The sequence below is a fragment of the Aotus nancymaae genome, unplaced genomic scaffold (assembly GCF_030222135.1).
Source record: "Aotus nancymaae isolate 86718 unplaced genomic scaffold, 86718_ANA_hifiasm-v0.15.2.pri h1tg000077l, whole genome shotgun sequence".
Classification (NCBI taxonomy): Eukaryota; Metazoa; Chordata; class Mammalia; order Primates; family Aotidae; genus Aotus; species Aotus nancymaae.
The window spans coordinates 1,809,421-1,832,475 of record NW_026988492.1 but is presented as its reverse complement, the minus strand read 5'-3'; the positions used below and the strand labels follow the sequence as shown (position 1 = coordinate 1,832,475).

At 43.4% G+C, this 23,055-nt stretch overlaps 2 protein-coding genes across 22 annotated transcripts in view; one reads left to right on the top strand and one right to left on the bottom strand.

Annotated features, from left to right (window-relative positions):
- The window catches only part of PARD3 (par-3 family cell polarity regulator), a 704,358-nt gene that overhangs the window by 621,398 nt on the left and 59,905 nt on the right, over positions 1-23,055 (bottom strand). The gene's annotated exons all lie outside the window — the stretch shown is intronic.
- LOC105712537 (transcription factor BTF3-like) lies at positions 19,711-20,373 on the top strand. 2 transcript variants are annotated; one of them, XM_064368437.1, is made up of 2 exons: positions 19,711-20,126; positions 20,184-20,373. In XM_064368437.1, exons 1-2 carry the CDS (start codon positions 19,742-19,744, stop codon positions 20,228-20,230), a joined length of 432 nt encoding a protein of 143 aa, XP_064224507.1. In that variant the 5' UTR covers positions 19,711-19,741; the 3' UTR covers positions 20,231-20,373. The 2 variants fall into 2 exon arrangements, with proteins under 2 accessions (XP_064224507.1, XP_064224506.1); XM_064368436.1 differs by having other exon boundaries at positions 19,711-20,373.

The window sequence follows — 23,055 nt, the reverse complement described above, 5'->3', positions numbered from 1 at the left end:
TGCACTCCAGCCTGGTGACAGAACGAGAGACTGTCTAATAAAAAAAAAAAAAAAAAAAAGAATGCACCAGAGGCTGTTCTAGACATGAGGAAGGGATCAACCATTTCAAGTACTACTGAGGAATCTAGCAAGCTCAGCATCCACTAGACTTCTATTAACCACCTTGTGCAACCTCCCTGGTGCTTCGCAATGTTCTAGAATGAATCAGAAGATCACCGCAGCTTTCTCTGAACTTAGGAATGCACCCTAAACTACTGAGTTCAGTATGATATCCAATAAAGTGGGAGCAGGAAATAGAAAACGTAGCATGCACTGTCCTTTTAAATCCTGTGCAAGATTCTACACAGAAGATCTTTCTGCACACACCACATGGAATGTTTTCCAAAGCCTGCTGGGAATATCCCCTATCTTCTGTCAAAGAAATACGGAAAGGATAAGTCAGGAGGAGGGCAGAACCAGTTGGAAGGCAAGGACAGCTGCTAGGGTTCACCCTCCTACACGCTGACCCGCCAGCGACTCCCCGCAAGTTCAAGGAGAAGGGAAGAGAGGAAAGGTGTCAGCTGACTTGAGCTGGACAGAGAGAAAAACACAAAGGCGACAGCTGGTGAGAGCCTCCCGCCCCCACCCCAAAAGAGAAAGGGAGGAAACCTGAAACCACTTCAAAAGGGAAAAGAGGCAGTCCCATTACGGCCAGCTGCCTCCCCGCGGTTCGCCTCCCCCAGGTTCCAGCAGAGCCCGCGAGCTGGGAGGCAGCCGCGGCCTGCTGGGAAAGCCCCCTGGGACCTGAGCAGCCGGAGAGGGCTCGAGAGCTCTCCTGGGTTCTGACACAGCAGTGAATTCAAGGAGACAAGGATGCTCTGAAGGCAAAAGATAAAAAATGGATCAGTGCATCTGGTCTCCCTGTCAACAAACTCATCGTCCTGATGCCACCTCTTTCACGACCCAAGAATCTTTTGAATCCGTGGCAACAGCACAAGACAACTTCCTTGACGATCGCAGTGCCTGTTCTAACAAAATGCAGTTTTCTATCATCGGTGACTGAAGGACCATAAAAGGTGTGCTCAGAGCTGAGCTGTTCTTGTGACTCCTGCCCCCACCTCCTCCTCCCACTCCTTCTACCTGTCAGCTCCCAGGGTTCCCCGACTTTCACACCAAGCTGTTCCAAGGTTTCCCAAGGCCTCCCTCACCAGCCTTTTCTACATCATGTGAACCACAAATCACGTTCCCTCCCCTCTTTTCCTAGTGATTCAGACAGAATGTTCATTCTGAACAACTACAAATTGACATACATCTTTTGAGATCCAGACTTCACAGCATAAGAAAATTGATAAAATCTACTAATTATACCAAGCAGGGTAAACAGTGGTTAAAACTTTCTTTAATGTGAAGCTTGACTGAAGTCTACTAATGCAGAGCTATCGCTGTATCGACGATATGGTAGGCAGGTAATGCTGGTGTCGCAAATTAACTCGAGTTCAACTTCTAACAAAAGTATAAATGCAAAGAATTTGTTTACACAAGACTTTTTCCCCATAAAACAAGTATTATAGCTTATGAGAACTGGCCTATTTGTGGGTGAGCAGAACAAAAAGCTAACAGGCTACACTCAATACTACATCTCCAAACGCAATAAAATGCCAAACCTACCAATTGCCTATGCAAAGTCAACAGCAGTGTTTTCATATGCCAAAAAACAAAAACATTTTTTTTGAGAGAGAGTCTCACTCTGTTGCCCAGCCTGGAGTGCAGTGACGTGATCACAACTCACTGCAGCTTCAACTTCCTGGGCTTAAGTATTCGTCCCACCTCACTCTCCCTAGTAGCTGGGACTACAGGCATGCACTACCACATCTGGCTAATTTTTTTTTTTTTTTTGTAATGGTAGAGTCTCACTATGTTGACCAGGCTGGTCTTGAACTCCTGAGCTCAAGCAATCCTCCTGCCTCAAGTCTCCCAAAGTACTGGGATTACAGGCATGAGCCACTGTATCCTGCCTATTTTTATTTATAAAAAGAAAATTCTGGGTAAAGAAGAAAGGGAATATCTAATTCTCACTTGTGTGGGGTTTCAGACACCAAATCATGCAGAAGTGACAGGCCCTGTGCCGATGAGTGCAGCCATCTAGAATTGGACTGCAGACCAAACAGAATGCCCTGCTCTCGGCACAGAAACTCTTCCTATACTGATCAGTGCCACTGTGATACCTGCTTCCCTGGAGCAGAGGATCCTGGGATCATGTTATCCCTCATCATGCATGGAGATTCAGTAGGCACTGAGAAATCTCTTCTAGTTTAACGGAAGTCATGCACTGTCTTGACTTCTAGTTTAACAGAAGCACACAAAACACAGGAAAATTAACAAAGTTGATAGAACACTTCAAAAGACCATTACTGGTTTTTGTTAACTCACAGGATCATTCCAGACTTTGCAACCATTAGAACATAAAAGACCCCAGAATTTCTTAAAACATACAATATAACAATAAGGTAAATTCATAACAGGTTCAGTGACAATACTTAGAAACAATGAGACAATCCCATCCCATTGCCTGGCACAGGAACTGCCTATTTAGTTTTCAAGGTGTTTTTACTTCTTTTGTCTCAATCTCCCAGAACAACCTTGGGAGGATGAAAACTCATATGGTATCTCCATGCTACTGATGTACAGAGTGAGGAATCTTGGTTCCTCCAAGCTTCTTCCACTCCGTTAAACTTCCAAATTACTTGCCTTTGAGAACTATTTTTAACGACAAACTACAAAGACCCATAGAGCTTACAAGGGCCAGAACTGGGGTGAGATCAGAGGCACTTGTCTCTGACACCAAATGTAAGGTCGGACTAAAAATCTCAGTAGTCACAATAAATACTTTAATGCAACAATTCAACAAGAGATTGTTCGGATAGAGATCAATAGATTAACAGACTGACTAACAGAGATTAATCCAATCTGCTGCCACAACAGATCTCCTGGTTCACAGACCTTGGCTGGACTGCCCCTGCACAACACAGCTCCCAAGAGTGGTCTCCGTCTCACAGACCCTATAGGCCAAGTTCTTTACTTCTCAGTTTCCGTGTTCATAAAATGTCCTAGAAGTAGAACTGGATCATAAAATCAATGGCGATTACTTTGACCTAAAAAAACAGAGACTCTCATAGATGATCTAGTGAACCACATCCCAACCAACCAATCCAGGGTTGATCTACCCACATTCTGCACTGCTAGGGAGTACCGGTCACTATTAGGGAGTAAAGTGTCAAGAGCGGATTGCGCGCCTTAATTTTGCATTGCTTGCAATTATATGTAAATTTGTACATTATTTGTAAAAACTAATTTCTCAAAAGTGTCAAGAAGAGATTGCATTCTTTAATTTTGCACTACTTGCAATTATTTGTAAATCTGTAAATTATTTGTAAAAACTAATTTTTCAAAACAAGAAGGAAAACAGTGCAGGCAGGCCTCTCCGTTTTGATAGTGAAGAATCTACAATCAGCAACAAGGCACAGCAGCCCGCAACATTCAAAACTGCGGACCCTATGTTCCTACCACAGGCTCCTTGGCTGAAAGCAGGAGCTTCGGAGTCACACAGTCTTGGGCGCCAAGTCCCACTCAGCCACTGATTAATATCGCCAAGCCTCAATGTCCTTTTGTATGAAAGACAATATATAATTCATTGTATTATAAATTCATATGTTGAAGGCCTAAGGGTATGCAGTGGACTTAGCAAATATTCAGTCATCATCTTCTCATTATTATCTTCCCATTGTATCCTTCCCCAAACTGGAAAATCTCTAGTTTCCATGACGACATGTTCACAGAAAGAATCAAAGGCATGGCAGAGCTGCATACTAGGCCATGGTACTCCTCTGCTGCCGTCTTCACCAATGGGTGAGCGGTTTCCTAAGGAACTAGACACACACACAACTTGTCAACAGCACTCGTCTTCTTATCTGCACTGCTCCCAACCAACAGCCCAATATAGCTTTGTCACCTTGGGAGAGAAGGTAGTGGTACACCTTCAGACCAGCTTCTTTTATTCACCTAAAAAACATACAACTGAATGTGAGATGCATCAATCCTAATACGACTCCAACATAAATCAGCAGCTGTCACACAGAAGACCGCATCTCAACCTCACACTAACCTGTCGGAATAAATTCGAAATCTACACTAAATTTCAGGTCCGAAAATCCCGTGCCAATCAACAGAGAGTATAATATCACAAACACAAGTAGCCAAACTCTCCAGTATCTAAAAATCTACCTTCTCAAGCCACAAGGACATCCTAAGTAGCCTTGACAGATTGTACATACAGCAGTGCTGGTGCTGGGTATCTGAACTTGAAGTCATTGTTCCATTTCATATGAAGATTCAAACTGCACGTCGGCTGTCTGGACTCAATGCCAAGGTTGGAGGAGGGAGAGGGAAAACAGGGTCAGTGTAAGAGCACACGGAAGCCATGTGACTGCCCCCATGATCACGCCTGGCTGCAGCCCCCAGCTAAGGGCATGGTGGGTCCTCCCCTGCCACCCTTCCCTGCCATATATAGCAGTGCTGGGCACCTGGCACAGACTCCCTTCACACTCATGGCAGCCTGCAGAATTGCTCAGAGTAACAGCATGTCTCAGCTAGTTGAAGAGATCTCCAGACACCCTGAGCCTGTGAAAGAAGCAACAAACAGCCAGGCCCGAGCCAATCCAGATGACTGCTGGAGCAGCAGCAATCTCAGCTGTGCCAACTGGAACAGTCACCACGCACCTTACTGCCTCTCTCCCTCTGGCCACATGGCTCTCCATGGTGTCCCTTAGAAACACAATAAATAGCACAACTTAATTTTATAGTGAAAATGCAAGAAGCCAAACAGGTCTGATTCTCCTAACATTAGCTATTATCCATGCAAGTCTTCAGATATTTCCCATGCAAAATCCCATTTTAATACATAGTCACCATGAAGAGGAATTCAATAGCAAGGATATTATATTTACCATCTCAAAAATATAAAAACATTTTGTAAATTAATCCAGTATTTGGCCGTTTATGATTTACCATCCAAGATTAAGAAACTGAAAGGCTTCGCTTGTCCCCAAGGGGAGAGACTGGCAGCAGCTTCGAGATCTGCCTCCCAGGTGTTTTGTTACGTTTTTACAACTGCTACCGCACAGCAACTAAGTGAGCATAAACAGGCATCGTTCACCAGCGCATCACTGGAATCTCGATTAAGCTTCCAAATTACTTGGTTTTGATTAACTATTTTTAATGACAAACTACAAGGAATCACAGTGTTTACAAGGGCTGGAACAGGGGTGAGACCAGAGGCACTTGCGTCTGACACAAAATTTAAGGACCAAACAGTAGTCAAGAGAAATAGTTAAATGCAATAACTGAACAAAAAAATTGATGCACAAAAATCCAAGATAAGCAAAATGCCAAAATTTTAAATAAAAACAGACTCATCTGAGTGTTCTGTCTGATAAGAGGAAGATTAGAAACCTTCTCTCCAGAGGGTCATCACAATCGCAGGCCACCCAGCTCCCAGGGGACCCAAAGAGCTTCAGTGGACTGCAGGAAGTGAGTGCACACCCCGGAGCTCAGGTGCCTCGGACCTTCTGCATCCTCCACCACCCCTCAGACATCTGGTCCTCCCAGGAACATAGTCTCTGGCCTGACCCCAGAAAAATCAACAGCAATAACCTAGCAACCAACCCGGTCATTTTACAAATTAAAAAAAACAAGGCTGGTTGTGGCAGCTCACACCTGTAATCTCAGTGCTTTGGGAGGCCAAGGCAGGAGAATCACTTGAGGCCAGGAGTTTGAGAACAGCTTGGGCTACAAAGCAAGATCTCATTTCTACAAAAAATGTTAAAAAAAAATTAGCCAGGCTTGGTAGCATGAGCCTGTAGTCACAGGTACCGGGAGGCTGAGGTAGAAGAATCTCTTGAGCCTGAGAGTTGCAGGATGCAGTGAACTATTATCATGTGACTGTACTCCAGCTTGGATGACAGAGCAAGACCCTGTCTCCACAAAAGAAAGAAAAGATATGAAGTAAAAGGAAAGAAGGAAGAAAAGGAAACGAAGGGAGGGGAGGAGGAGGGGGGGAGAGGGAGGGAGGGAGGGAGGGAAAGGAAAGAAATGAATACACACACTCTGGGGTGTCGACTGTTGGAGGAAAGGGGCTAGGACAAGAACCTAAGACTCCCACCCCAGGGCTTGGAGCATTCCTGGCAATCCTCAGATGAACCACCACCCAAGGAAGACTCTGCAATATGGACAGGCCTTCTATTGCTTAAAAAATTTCAGCTGAGCACAGTGGCTCACACCTGCAATCCCAGCACTTAGGGATTACAATTGATCTCAGGGAGTTCAATGCTGCAGTAAGCCCTGAGCCATGATCACGCCACTACACTCCATACTATGTAAAGGAAATTGGCACAGTAATTCTTGGAAAATAATTAAGAAACACAGAAGCCACTAAACAATAACTCTACTATCAAAAGTAATTTCTTGGCTGGGCACTGTGGCTCATGCCTGTAATCTCAGTAGGAGGCTCACTTGAGGCCAGGAGTTCAGGAACAGCCTGGCAAACAGCAAGATTCCGTCTCTACAAAAAAAAAAAAAAAAACAGCCGGGCAAAGCAGCACACACCTACAGTCACTGCTACTCAGCAGGCTGAAACGGGAGGATGAAGCCCAGGAGTTCAAGGTTATAGCGAGCTACGATCACCCCCAGCTGCAGTCAACCTGGGCAACAGAGTAAGACCTCATCTCCAAATATAATAATTTTTAAATAATTTCTTAATATTATTTTTAAATAATAACATATTTATTAAAGCCATGAAGTCAAATGTCTCAAATTTAGGATTCTAATTACTTTTGCAAATATGTCTGTAAGTAGCCCAAAATTGTAGCCAGCTTCATATCGAATAGAAAAAAATAATCACAAGCATCTATAACGAAAATTGTCAACTTCACTGATTTCGCTAATTTTTAAAAGTTGAAAAATTATGAAAGGCGCTCAAAAGAGCAGCTACGTACATACCCAATTTCCTTTCTGTGTTAAGTTTCTAGGTTGCCAGGAATCTCCTCTGAGAAACAGGAAATGTATTTGCTTTTACTAATGAATCAATTGCCAATAACATAAAACATAAATAAATTTCTGAGGTATTTTTACTAAAAGGGAGCCATATCTCCTTCTAGACAGCTGGAGAATAACCTTTCAGCCACGCCCAGGCCGGACACTCTGACCCCTGCAGTGGACACCCAGGCTGTTGGGGTTCAGGGTCACCGCATTTCTGTTCCTCGATCCTCTGCTGTGGGGCGTAGAAGGCAGAGAAAGCAGCCTTGGTTCCTGCTCTCATATGTGGTTTTCCTGAAACTCTACTTATCATGGAAACCAAATATCTTCTATTAAAAATACTTGTTTCTGCTTCTGCTGAGGTATCTGCTTCTGCTAAGATTATGAGAACAGAAATTTGTACACTGGAAATCAATGTAAAAATCTAATACACATTTTCTGATTGGTCTGCTGTTTTGGCTCTTTTTTTTCCCTTTAGCTTTAGGAATTAGGAACATCATTTGCACCATGATTCTAAGACAACTGGGGTGGCCATGGCTGCAGACAGCCACTCTAGAGAGAGGCAGCATCTCTGGGGAAGACTAAGGTGGCAATTCCTTTTCCTCGTGGAAATTCTTGAGGATCTGAGCACCAGCCCAAACCATGCATGGTTTTGTATTTCAATAAAGAGGCCATTTCTAAATGTTCAAAACATATTATTTTCCTACTTTAGAAAAAGAAAAGCAAAAAATATGGAGCTCTAAATGCAAAGTCAAATCCTGGTAACAAGTCAAATAGTGGTAACTTTTACTGTCATCTTATCTCAACTAAAAATGAAGATTTTTCATTGTCAACTACTCTTTGCCAGTACCCCTTTCACTGAGCTTCAGGGGCTTCCAGGACACCCATTCGGAACTCCATCTGAGTCTCAGAAAGCTCGTGTCGTGATACGCCCATCATGCCCGGCTCCCTCACAAGAGTTCATCTCATCAAAGCTTCCATGACGAACAACGATTTAAAAGCCACTTGTGAACGCTGTTGAAACATGTTCACATACAATGAGTAAAAGAACACCAGTTAGAAAATGGCTTTTATAGGATGGTTCTGCGGCAGACACTGCAATTGGCTGACTCAGCATCCACTCCTAAGGCCCTCTCTCCCTGCCTGTCTTTGCCTATGGTGGCTATAAAAGTAAAAATCTTGTACTCACTGGTCCAGCCTCCCCGCTGTAGCTGGGCATGGTCACATGACAGCTTCCTAACCAAGGAGACCTAAGCCCAAGCAGTCGTGGGGCAGGGAGGGAGCGCAGGAATGGACGTGGGGTTGCCACCGTGACAAGCCTCCTTCCTGTCCGGAACATCATGGAAAACGTAGAAAATGTGGGAGGTGGTGTCTAGGTCAGCCAGCCACTGAGGGCTGCAATCCACATCTCAGCCACCAGAACCCCTCCACACATCACTCAGAAAGCTCTGCTCTCGGCCAGGCATGGTGGCTCATGCCTGTAATCTCAGCACTTTGGGAGGCCGAGGCGAGCAGATCACTTGAGGTCAGGAGTTTGAGACCAGCCTGTCCAACATGGTGAAACCCTGTGTCTACTCAAAACACCAAAATTAGCTGGGTGTGGTGGCATTCGCCTGTAACCCCAGCCACTGAGAAGGCTGAGGCACAAGAATCACTTGACCCCAGAAGGTGGAGGCTGCAGGTTGCAGTGAGCCAAGATCGTGCCACTGCACTCTAGCCTGGGCAACAGAGTGAGATTTTGCCAAAAAAAGAGAGCTGTGTTCTCAGCACCTCCACACCCTCCCCTTGCACCCCTCAGTCCTCCGTAAGCACTCCACACCCCAGAGAGAACAGACTTGCCCTCCGCTCTGGAATGCTTCCCCTGTATCAAACTCCTCAAGTAGCAGCATCTCCCTCTGCTCCCACTCTCTCTACCAGCAAAAACCTGGCTCACCGCCCCCACAACACTGGCCAAGACCCACAGAGAAGAGTGGCTTCATTCATTCATGAAGACAGACTTGAGCACCTACTCCATGCCAGGCACCGTGCTAGGTGCAGGCACTGCAGCAGCAGAGGCGGGTGATGCTGCCTTCTAATAAAATCCCATGACACTGTGACTCAGGACACATTATAACATTCAGGCTCCCACTGCACTAATCACTAAGGATGCTCCCCTCATTCGTACTCAGCACCCAGAGTGCCCTGGGCCACAGGCCCTTCATGGTGGATGTTAATCTTCCTCAACTTGGTAGCACCTGTCAGACCTGAGGCACAACTGGCTGTTAAATACTAACACATGAAGCGTAACCTATCAACCTGGGGACTGACTTCAATTTCCTCCCATCATACTTGCCCATTACCTACTTTCCAAATTCTAGTCCTACTCTCCTACTTCACCCCATATCCTTTTGCTTTTATTTTCCCTTTAGCTGTTTCCAAAATTATAAATACAGCAGTCCAATGTTCTTGTGGTGAACTTGATGTCCTGATACCAAAAACCATTATGAGGAGGTCTAGCATGTAGTTAACTAGATGCTTCCCAATGCCATGATTATTTAACATTATTCTGGAAATGCAATTAAACAGAAAAGTAAATGTTTGCTATAAATACAGAAAGAAGGCAACATTATTATTTGCACACAATAAAACTTCATACCTGGAAAACCCAAGAAAATAACTTGAATTAATATACAACTAAGGGAATTCTTAGTTTTGAAGGTCATAAAAATATAGGTTATAAAAAATACATAAAATAAACTATATATAAGCTATAACCAGTTTTTAAAAATGTAAGAAAAACCTGAAAGTGGCAATGTAAAGTTTAAATCCCTAAGAAATACTTAACAAACATGTAGAACCTATATCATGTACATAGAACTTTAAAAAGTGAAAAAAAAAAGGCAAGTCAAATAGCATTTAATATATATTCTTAGATACATGTATTTCTTGGATAGTTAGAAGTAACTACTTGAAAAATGTCATTCCCTCCTAAAATAATACATAAGGCCAGGTACAGCGACTCACACCTATAATTCCAGCACTTTGAGAGGCAGAAGGACAGATCACTTGAGTTCAGGAGTTTGAGGCAACATTGTGAAACCCCGTCTCTACTAAAAATACAAAAAATTAGCCAGGTGTTGTGGTGCGCACCTGTGGTCCCAGCTACTCAGGAGGCTGAGGAGGGAGAATCCCTTGAGCCCAAGGGGCAGAGGTTGCAAGGAGCTGAGATGGCAGAACTGCACTCCTGCCTGAGCGACAGAATGAGACCCCCTCTCAAGAAAAGTACACAAACACACAAAACAACAACAACAACAAAAAGGCCAGGTGCGGTGGCTCACGTCTGTAATCCCAGCACTTTGGGAGGCCAAGGCAGGTGGATCACAAGGTCAGGAGATCGAGACCATCCTGGCCAACATGGTGAGACCCCATCTCTACTAAAAATACAAAAATTAGTCGGCGTGATGACATGCGCCTGTATTACCAGCTACTCAGGAGGTTGAGGCAGGAGAACAGCTTGAACCCGGGAGGCTGAGGTTACAGTGAGCCAAGACTGTGCCACTGCGCTCCAGCCTGAGTGACAGAGCAAGGCTTTGTCCCCCCAAAAAAATCAGCGCCACCAGCACCAAAGAATCAACTTAAAAATTAACAGAATTTGTGTTGTTTTCATGGGAGGGGTCCACTTTTGCAAAATGAGTCTAAAGTCATAAGCTTGGGAAACAAAAGCAGAAAATTCACAAAAATTATGAAAATAAAAAGCAATATGAAAGTACCTTTTTATAATTAAAAACAGCTTGGGATTAAAAACAGAAAAAGAGAAAAAAGCAAAACAGAATTCAGAAATAAAGTAAAACATATATTAATCTACGGAAATAGGGCATTTCAACCAAAAGCAGAAAAGAGTGATTATTTTTAAAATGATCCAGAAATTCCATTTCTAGAAAGCTACAGACACACTTGTAGTACCAACCCTGCAGTTATAGCCTCTTTCTCTCAATCTCTCTCTCTCTCTCTCTCACACACACACACACACACACACACACACCCTACCCCTAATACTACAGAGGACGGGAAAGCTATACAGAAGGCACAATTCACAAGGGGCAGGGAGCCTTATTTCTTCTCTGTACTCATTAAGTTTTCTAAATGTTAATGCATTTTTAATGTTAATTTGGATTATTCTTGGTAGTGACATAAGAATCTTTTTCTTTTTTCTTTTTGAGATGGAGTCACGCTCTGTCGCCCAGGCTGGAGTGCAGTGGCACAATCTCGGCTCACTGCAACCTCCATCTCCCGGGTTCAAGCGATTCTCCTGTCTCAGACTCCTGAGTAGCTGAGATTACAGGCGCCCACCACCACGCCCAGTTAGTTTTTGTATTTTTAGTATAGACGGGGTTTCACCATGTTGGCCAGGCTGGTCTCGAACTCCTGCTCTACCCACCTCGGCCTCCCAAAGTGCTGGCATTGCAGGTGTGAGCCACCACGCCTGAATGACATAAGAATATTTCTTATTTATACTCTTTTGCACTGCAAATTAGGAGTGGGAGGCATACACATCAGTTCAGGTTTTGTCAACAAACAAAAAACCAGGTTCACACCTGTCACTTCCACACACTGCTGATGTTGTCTCAGAGAAGTTGCTTATCTCCCATTAAGTCCATCCATTCATCTGGGGATAATACCCTCACTGAGTTGCTATAAGTATTAAATGTAATAAAAAAAAAATAGCCTCGGACTTGGTGCATAATTACCTAATAAATGGAATTGGTTGTTGTGCTGATGATTTTGGTCAAAATAACAATTATCTTGATACTCTAAACCTGTAAGACAGACAGGTGTGGTGGCCAAAGCAACTCCATCTTAGGTGCTAATCTGCCATGCTGACTTCTGATTAACACCAGTTCTGGGATGGCCTCTAACGTTTCCCATTTATCTACTGTTCCTTGTGTAAAAGCAGGCACTGCCCAGAGGTCAAACAACCTTGACATTATAATACTTTAATTGTCCTACACATCCCTTCAGAGTCACCCTTTCCCTACAGCGTATCAGCCCTGGGTCTGGGGGTAACGGAGAGTCCACCATCTGGTCTCACTGTTGTGGAGAAACAGACATGGCTTCTGTTCCCAAGTCCCAATTAAATGTTTCTCTTTTTTTGAGATGGGGGTCTCACTCTATGACCCAGTCTAGAGTGTTGTGGCGCCATCACACCTCACTGCAGCCTCAACTTCCGAGGCTCAAGCAATCCTCCCACCTCAGCCCTCCAAGCAGCTGGGACCACACGTGTATACCACCATACCTAATTTTTTTTTATTTTTTTAATAGAGATGAGGTCTCGCTATGTTGCCCAGGCTGGTCTCAAACTCCTGGCCTCAAGTGATCCTCCAGGCTTGGCCTCCCAAAGTGCTGAGATTACCAACCTGGGCCACCTCACCTTACCTAAATGCTTCTTTATGAGAACCTGGAATTGTGAGCCTCTTTCTTTGGCCTCTCAGCTTCCTCAGGCTTTGCAAGTAGGTTTGTACAGACCTGCCCACCAGAGAACGGGAAGTGAAGTTAGTTGTATATCTAAGATGTGGTTTTCCTAATTTGGTAACCTAATGCTTTACTCAGTACATGATAATTTAGTCGTATTTTCTTATAGAATAACAACGTATTTTTGTGGGAGGGTTTCTGTGGGATGAGAAAAAAACAGCTTCTAAGGTTGCTGCAAAACTGTTACGAACTGGTGGGTCAAACTCACCGGAAAACAACTCATCTTTTAATCACATTAAAATAAATATGTGTATTCTCTTTGCCTTTAGCTTAAAAAAAAAGTAAGATACAAATTAAGAACTATGTGATAAAGGCTATCTCTGTCCCATCCCCAGTTCAAACCTTAATGAGACAACTTGAAAATAACTTACTCAAGTCAGCATGTCACGCAGACATCACTACCAATTTGGCACTATGCACTGACTACCGCACTACTGACATAGTCAGCCTCTTGTATTATTTATAAGCTTTTAAGACATTTAAATGCTCCTGAAGCCACAGCAAAAGCTAACAGTCTTGCAGGGGGAAAGAAACCCGGAAGCGAAGTCACAGCTGACTGTTATGAAGACCAGCCACGGCATCGTAAAGTGTTTTGTGTGATGTAATGATTACCTCCAATACTTGCTGCCTCTCAATTCAATAGAATCTCTTTGCAAAATATTCAAACAAAATGCAAGTGCATTTTGAAGTGCATGTTGCATGCTATGACTTACAACAGACACCTGTCGGTAATCAGAAGGGGGACGCTATTACCAGCCACACAACTCAAAGTGGAAAGATGGGAATTTGGTAACTACCAGAAGACAGTGCTTTGATTTGGGGTTATGATCTCCATGTGCAGAGGCAGGGGCTGTCTGCAAATACCTCAGCTAAAGGCTATTGTTTCAAGAAAGCCTATCCTTACCCTACCAAAACAATTACAGAGATTGGTCTCAAAGTCAGAGTGGAAATTCTTTTTCTAACACTACCTTTTTTTTCCAAATGCTCCATTCATGAGATGTTTTCTAATGGAAGAAAACAGCCGGGGCAGCAGTCGAAAGCCTCCTCTATGCACTCCGGTCACCTCAGCCTGTTGTTTCAGTTCCAAGGACAGGGCCTCAGGATTGGTCCAAAAAGCACCCTGATTCTCCAGCTGCAGCGGGGTCCTGATTGCTGTGTGTACAAAGTCTCTCTTCTTCACACATGCCCACATGAGGAGGCAAATGGGATGACACTCTATCCAAGCCCCAAGGCCATGTGGACTGACAAATGGAAAAGCAAACTAAGAGCCCGGGACACCTTTGGAGAAGCTGGTAAATAAGCTCCAGGCAAACCTCGAAGAACAGGCAGGCAACTGATGCCAGCCCTAAGCCCTGTGTGCCACATCTGACTGTTGGAACACACTAATTAATTTCATCCTTACCATCCTCCTACAGAAGACGAGACCACCACAAATGAAGCCTTGGGGTACACAGCCGCATAACATGGCAAAGGTCCACGCAAATATTTCTGAAGACCTTGCCACATAGGTAACACAGAAAGCAGCTCATGCTCTGGTGAATAATGCAATTCTGTATTTTGCTGATGCCTGTGAAACGACCCAGTGGGATAAAAATAAATATTTAGGGTGGGGCACTGTGGCTCACACCTGTAATCCCAGCACTTTGGGAGGCCAAGGCGGGGGGATCACGAGGTCAAAGAGATCGAGACCATCCTGGTCAACATGGTGAAACCTCGTCTCTACTAAAAATACAAAAAATTAGCTGGGCATGGTGGCACGTGCCTGTAATCCTAGCTACTCAGGAGGCTGAGGCAGGAGAATTGCCTGAACCCAGGAGGCGGAGGTTGCGGTCAGCCAAGATCGCGCCATTGCACTCCAGCCTGGGTAACAAGAGCGAAACTCCGTCTCAAAATAAATAAATATATATATATATTTAGCCTACTTATTGGTAAAAATATCCTCCCAGTACCCCATCCCTATAGGGCATGGCAGAGAATTGTGTGAATTCTGGACATGCAGATGTTTGATTAATAAAATCCAAGAGGACATTGGTTTCAAATATTCTTGTATCTCTAGACCAGCAAACCCAGCCACGAGGAGAAGCAGAGACTCACAGACAGGTAGAGCATGCTGTGAAAAAGCCGGGGCTGCACAGGCTATCTCAAAGCACGCAGGGAGTCAGGGAAAGGATGAGGGAGAAAACACAACCTTAAAACAAAAAGGAGCACACAGTTCTCAGCTAGGACACTTCTAAAGTGGCTTCCCCTCAGTCAGTGGTTTTTATAACGTAGAAAAAACAAAAATAGTCTTCATAGATCAGACAACGTATGGAATTTTGGTTTTACTTTTTTTAGAGATATCGTCTCCTTGTTGCCCAAGCTGGAGTGCACTGATGCAGTCATAGCTCACTGCAGCCTCAGCTTCCTGGGTCAGGTGATCCTCTCATTTCAGCCTCCTGAATAGCTGGGACTATAGGCACTTGCCACCATGCTTGGCTAATTTTACTTTTTGTAGAGATAGAATCTTGCTATGTTATCCAGGCTGGATTTGAACTCCTGGCCTCAACCAATCCTCTTGCCCAGCCTCCCAAAGTGCTGGGATTACAGGCATGAGCCACCATGCCTGGCCTGGCATTTTTTTTTTTACTGCTAGATTAATGTATTGAAAAACATACAAGCATCTGTTTACCTTACCAATAAAAACAATTTCAAGTCAGAAGTAGCTCTTTCTACAACCCCTGTCTTAGGAAACATCATGTGTCTTGTCCTGTACTTCCCAAAATAAGCAAGTTCTTTTAAAGCAAGAATCACATTTCACATTTACCTATCGTGTACACACCCACATGGTTACATGGGACACACTCAAATACTTTATTAATAAAGAGTCTTCTGTTGCAACGAATCTTTTCATATAGATACAATTGTTAAAAGCCACTGATTTTTAAATCGGGCAGATTTTCTTTTTCTTTCTTTTTGCTCTAACATGTACAAATTCTAGGCGTCTCTGAGCAAATTGGACAGGCTGAAATGAAACCATGCCAATTTCCAAAAACTATTTCAGACTGTGTTGGATTACAGACAATCCCCTGATTTAAACTACACACATACAAATACCTCATTAGAAATAATTCTCAGAAGAATATCCTTCCTCCTGTTAATAAATGGCATTTATGAGTAACTAACAACAGAAAGAGACTCTTCAACTAAAGCCATGATGTCAATACTGATGAGAACATGAGGTGGGGCTTATAAGCAGAGACCTATACCCTTGACCACAAGGACGCAAGACTACGTGTGAGAAGTCCTTAAAACTTATGAGCAAATGGAGCGTTTTGGTCAACGTGAGACTGTCATTTTTCCAAGGTCCTTAAAACAGGTAGGGTGAGCAAAAAAAAAAAAAAAAAAATTTAAATGAGGCAAAGGATGACGGACAGCTTCAGGAAGAATTGCTGGGCCAAGGCTGGGCACAATGGTTCATGCTGTAATCCCAGCACTTTGTGAGGCTGAGGCAGGCGGATCACTTGAAGTCAGGAGTTCTAGACCAGCCTGGCCAACATGGTGCAACCTCGTCTCTACTAAAAAAATTTTTTTAATTAGCCGGGCATGGTGGCGTGTGCCCATATTCCCAGCTACTGAGGCAGGAGGATCACTTGAGCCAGGGAAGCAGAGGTTGCAGTAAGCTGAGATTGCATCACTGCACTCCAGCCTGGGTGACAGGAGAGAAATCCTGTCTCAAAGAAAAAACAACAGAAAAAGAACTGTTGGGCTGATCCCAAGAGGCCAGGTACCCCTCCCACAGCAAATCCTCCCTTCATGAGGCTCAACCAGCAACTCGGGAGGTCATAACTGGGTATCTGTCTATGCTCAGCGCTACAGGATCTGGACCACTTGTGGTTAACAGATAACCTAAACTGGCCTCGACATTGGCATCTGATCTCCTTCTCAGCAGTTTTCTCATCAAATGGTTTCCAAGAACAGTCTCTCCTTAAGGATATGGATAATCAAAGAATTGGCATTAACTGGGAATTGAGATGAGGAATGGGGAAAAAAAAACATTCCATCCTAAGCATATATAACATGCTTTTTTGCCATTTTTCCCCTTCTGTCCCTATCGACCAATTACAAAACTAAAATAATAGTGACAAATAACAAGATAGGCATTAATGTCAAGGCCCGAGACAGGCCGTGCTTACCTGCATCAAAGGCCACCGTATCTGGGAACTGAACTTACTGGCCCCACCTGCTCTAGTCCTGGGACTAAGTGCCTCCCCACAGTCACAGAGATGCTCATGCTCCTTTACTCTGGGCTCAAACACACACCAAACTCACAATAAGGTGTTAAACAAAACCAGCAGAGGGTCTAGGATGCTAATCTGGGTTGATACCACTGTACAGGTAGGCAGTGCCCCAAACCCTCTTCCCATCTCCTCTAACAACCCGTTTAAAAAAAAAATGCATCTCTTATTTATTTTTTTTTTTTAAAGAGACAGCTCTGTTGCCCAGCGTGTGGTGCAGAGGTAGCTTTGAACGCCTGAGCTCAAGCGATCTTCCTGCCTCAGCCTTGAGTAGCTGGGACTGCAGGCACGCACCACCACACTTGACTAATTTTTTTACTTTTTATAGAGATAGGGTCTCACTATGTTGTCCAAGCTGGTCTCAAACTGCTGGCCTCAAGCAATCCTCCCACCTCAGCCTCCTTAAGTGCTGGGATTACAGGTGTTAGTCACTGCACCTAACCAAAGCCATTCATCATTTTAAAGACAGTTTCTGTCCTTTGAACCAATAAAATCATCACTGTGCAAAGCTCCTAGTTCCTGGTGAACAGGCTGAAAAGACAAAAGGGAACACTGTTAACAGATTCTCAACCACTGCTTTTTTCTCCTAAAATTTTATTCTTTTACTTATCTTTCTGCATGAATCATAGTTTCAACTTTTAGACTCTAATCACCAAAAGGTACTGTCATTCCCCTAAAAGGAAAGTTCTAAACAAGATACATAACATGATGTCTTGAATGTTTGTGGGGAAAAATTTCTCCTTGATTCCTCTGGTAGGTGCAATGTTTTTATCCACCTCCATTTTTGAAGTCTATGACAGCATTTTGAATCTTTTTCTTTACTTTGAGCTTCCATTTATATCACATCTAAAATACATATTTCCACAGTATCTGCACGGGAGGTTCAAACACTGATCGTGACTGAAGGTTATACTTAATTATTAGTCATCATTAAAAAAAATTAAGCTCTTATTCTCATCTAACACAGTATCTGGTTAGCAGAAAGTTGCAAATAACTGTGAGCTGTGACATGCTACAGCCTGTCCTTCATCTACCTGTCTTTCCTTTTCCACTTGCTGACTCTTAAATTATCTTTAAGAAAACACGTCCTGGGTGGCTCTTGCCTGTAACCCCAGCACTTTGGGAGCAGAGGCAGGCAGATCACTTGAAGCCAGGAGTTAACCAGCCTGGACAACATGGCAAATCCGTATCTCTGCTAAAAATACAAAAAAATTAGCCAGGCATGGTGGCCTACGCCTATAATCCCAGCTACTAGAGAGGCTGAGGTGGGAGAATTGCTTGAACCAGGGAGGTGGAGGTTGCAGTGAGCTAAGATCACGCTACTGCGCCCCAGCCTGGGCAGCACAGTAAGACCCTGTCTCCAAAAAAAAAAAAAAAGAAAGAAAACACATCGTGAAAACCATAGCAAATTCCACTCGTGCCAACTAGGACCATGCCCAGGATTCTAGTCCCCATTTAACCTCATCAGTGACACATTTTTCTGTCACCGGTCACAAAATTCAGATTAAATGCCTCATTTTGTCCTTGCACCAGAAGGGCTGCACAGATGATGCTTCAGTACAATATTTTCTAAAATTCTCCTCTCTCCTAGATAAACCTGCATTTTTAGACATAAAATGTTTAGGCATAAAATTTAATTTCCTTATTGGCAGATTTTGATATTTACTCCTAAAAATGCATCTGTTCCTGACCCCTTTGCACGCACTCAATGTATTCATTCTGTAGTCTAACATCGGCCTAAACAACGAAATGCCAGAAAATGCTACAATTATCTACATGGGTCACTTTAAGAAAACCTCATGCAATCAGGGCATAGTACTGACCTGAGAAAAGTTAGGATAAACATTAGCTGAGTAAAGAAAAAGTTTAAAAATCACACTAGCTTTTTGGGAGTACCCAGGAATTTCCATATGCCATTGCTATATGTTATTTTACACATTCTTATTTTTAACAAATCCCTTCAAGAAAGGTGGTGTGCTCCCATCTCATAAGGAAACCCAGGTTCAGGAAGAGGTAAGCGATTTTTTCAGTTAACACAGCTAGAGTGGCAGAGCATTATTTTCCAAAGCCTTTCCACTCCACCACACTATGCCTCATAGCCATCTGCAGAAGAGCAGCTTTGGAAGGAAGGATGTCAGGAGAGGCGAGTGAATGGTGACTGGGAAGTCACTGTGTTGCCCACAATTTCCTTCTTCTTCTATCACATCACACTCTCTACTGAAGGACACCTCATGATGAGTCATGTTCTAGTTGGGGCACTCAAGCACTAAGGCCCTTCAACTTACAGACAGCGTAATATGGACATGTGTTTTAATCCTGGAAGCACTGCGTTTGGATTAATTTCACTTTACTCATTCACAGAAGAAAAGAGTTCCTATGAACAGCTCCTACCTAAAATGCTTGAACTAGAAAAGTTCAAGCCCGCCCTGTGAAAGGACACGCCTTGGAAGCTCCTGAGGTTGGTGATGGGTGACAAGGAAGGCTTAACAGCACAGGAAATCCCCCATGGTATAAATTATACTGGGTGTGACCGAAACGACTAAATCAGGTCATGATAGATGGTTGTGTCAGACAGAACAGGTTGTGCAAACAAAGGCTATGACATGGAGGATGGTTTTTGCTGCACAGGAAGTACAACAGAAAGAGGCAGGAGGAAAAAGCTACAGAATTATAGGCACTGAAGACAAATGAAAACTAAAATAAATGAAGACAAAATACAAGGGCTTCCAGTAATAAAAACTCAGTAGTGAAACTTTTCAAAAATGGAAAGAAAAGCCTTTAGCTGCCATCTTGCGTCCCCACGTGTGTGCGTGTAATCTCATCTGGTCCACCCGAGACCCCCTGAGCACCAACTCTAGTCCCCCGCGCGACCCCTTATCCGCTCCGACAAGATGAAAGAAACAATCATGAACCAGGAAAAACTCGCCAAACTGCAGGCACAAGTGCGCATTGGTGGGAAAGGAACTGCTCACAGAAAGAAGAAGGTGGTTCATAGAACAGCCACAGCAGATGATAAAAAACTTCAGTTCTCCTTAAAGAAGTTAGGGGTAAACAATATCTCTGGTATTGAAGAGGTGAATATGTTTACAAACCAAGGAACTGTGATCCACTTTAACAACCCTAAAGTGCAGGCATCTCTGGCAGCGAACACTTTCACCTTTACAGGCCATGCCGAGACAAAGCAGCTGACAGAAGTGCTACCCAGCCTCTTCAACCAGCCTGGGGCAGACAGTCCGACTAGTTTAAGGACACTGGCTGAAGCTCTGCCCAAACAATCTGTGGATGGAAAAGCACCACTTGCTACTGGAGAGGAGGAGGACGATGAAGCTCCAGATCTTGTGGAGAATTTTGATGAGGCTTCCAAGAATGAGGCAAACTGAACTGAGTCAACTTCTGAAGATAAAACTTGAAGAAGTTACTGGGAGCTGCTATTTTATATTATGACTGCTTTTTAAGAAATTTTTGTTTATGGATCTGATAAAATCTAGATCTCGAATATTTTTAAGCCCAAGCCCCTTGAACACTGCAGCTCTTTTCAGTTTTTTGCTTAGACACAATTCATTTTTTGCAGCTAATTAAGCCAAAGAAGGCTGGGAATCAAGTTTGAAACCAAGGTTAATAAAGTTCTTTGCAAAAGAAAGAAAAGAAAAGAAAAGAAAGAAAGAAAGAAAGAAAACGAACCTCAGTACTGAGAATAGATACAATTCAACAAGCATTAGATATGAAACACTTATTATTATTTTTTTTCTAATAGGGAACCAAAGAAATATACTACAGCATAGAAAACTGGCTCAGAATAGACCTGGCAAAAAATTTTATTCACACTTGTAAATCTTCAAACTTAGGTCCTAAAGGGTCCTATCACATTAGAAGAAAAACAATGTACATAACATTTAATCAATCAGTAAGCGCCTAGTAGATACACTGTGCTCTTGAGAACTGTTTCACAAGTGGCCTTGCCAAAGTAGACTATCACATTTTAGTTAGAACCACCCAGAGTATTTCCAAAAGTGATTGATATACTCAATGCATCAGCAAAAGGAAAAAAGAAACTTCTAGAACTTTCCACCTCAAACATTTCACTGAATGATGACACACGTAGCAATCAAACATTCCGATTTTAAGCAAGTAAAAGAGAGCGAAGAAAAATTATCCATATAAAACAGGAAGTGAGAGGGACAATCTGAGGCAGCCAATTCAACAGCTCCTCACCCAAGATCAAGGCAGAATTCTTTTCAGCAGGCATTATGCTAAGTACAAGGATTTCAGCCAACATAACGTGTGTGCTGGGGCAAAAATACTACGCAAGAGGACCGTTGAATAAAGGCACCCACCATGGCATTTCACAACTCACTTTATTCCACATACGGAACGAGAGAGAAACTGTCTTATGGCTTCATTTTTAATACTGTGTGAAAAGCTCTGCATATACTGCTGTGCTTCTGATTGCTGTCTACTTTAAAGATTAGCTGAGAACGCTTATGAATCTAAAAATACCTCATTTTCCTGGGAGTGGAATTTCTTTATTCATATTTACACATGGCTTTACCCGTCAAATCCTTCACATTGCCACTAGGTATATGGGTTTCAACAAGTTTAATATAATTCCAACCTTAGCCAACTACATTATATAAGTAAACTCTATGTGGGAGGCAGCCTCTAAAATGAACCCCAATGATCTCCCTATCTTCTGGTTTTATGTCTCCGTGTAAACCCCTCCCCAGTCTACTCCTCTTTTTTTGTGGAGGGAGGTAGAAACAGGGTTCACTATGTTGCTCCAGGTAGTCTCCAACTCCTGGACTCAAGTGATCCTCCCACCTTGGCCTCCCAAAGTGCTGAGATTACAGGCATAAGGTATTATGCCTGGTCCCAATCTACTTCTTTTGTTTTGCTTTGAAACAGGGTCTCGCTGTGTCACCCAGGCTGGAGTGCAGTGGCATGATCTCTACTCACCGTAATCTCCACCTCCTGGATTCGGTGATTCTTGTGCCTCAGCCTCCCAAGTAGCTGGGATTATAGGCACCTGCCACCATGCATAGCTAATTTTTGTATTTTTAGTAGAGATGTTTCACCTTCTTGGCCAGGGTAGAACTCCTGACCTCAAGTGATCTCCCCACCTCAGCCTCCCAAAGTGCTGGGATTACAGGCATGTGCCACTGTGCCCAGCCCCAATCTACTTCTAATGAACAGAATATAGCAGAAGTGACAGGATGTCGCTTCCAAATAGTTTATAAAGAGCATGTGCCTTCTGTTTTAGACACTCACTGGCTATCTCTCATATTACAAGCTGCATGTGGTGAGGAGGTGACATCTGCTGTCAACAACCATCTGAATAGGCTTGGAAGCAGAATGCCCAGCCCTGCTCCCCCTTCAGAGACTGCAACCTCACAGGAGACAGTCATGGAGATCCAACTAAGAACACACACCTGAAGTCCTGGCCCACAGAAACCATGTGTCAGTAAATGTCTGTTTTTTAAGCCGCTGAGTTTGGGGATAATGGGTTATACTGCAATAAATACATTAATTAGATAAACTGGACAATAAATATATTTATTTACATATGATCCTGTCACAGAACATATAACATTATTTGGACATAAAGTTTAACCCCACCAAAAAAGAGATGGGGTGAAACACAAATATATTCAACTATCTAGCCTTAATAAACACAAAAAGGGTCAGGTGCAGTGGCTCACACCTGTAATCCCAGCATTTTGGGAAGCTGAGGCAGGCAAATCACTTTAAGTCAGGAGTTCGAGACCAACCTGGCCTACATGGTGAAATTTTGTCTCTACTAAAAATAAAAAAATTAGCCATGCTTATTCGAGTGTACCTGTAGTCCCAGCTCAGGAGGCTGAGGCAGGAGGATCACCTGAACTCAGGAGGTTGAGGTTGCAGTGGTCCACGATCACACCACTGCACTCCAGCCTGGGTGACAGAGCAAGACTCTATCTCAAAAAATAAAAGGAATCCCAATTTGGATTTATTATCTTTCAAACATAAAAAAATTAGGCCGAGCACAGTGACTCACACCTGTAATCTCAGCACTTTGGGAGGCAGAGGCGGGCGGATCATCTGAGGTCCGGAGTTCAAGACCAGCCTGACCAACATGGAGAAACCCCATCTCTACTAAAAATACAAAATTAGCTGGGCGCGGTAGCAGGCGCCTGTTATCCCAGCTACTTGGGAGGCTAAGGCAACAGAA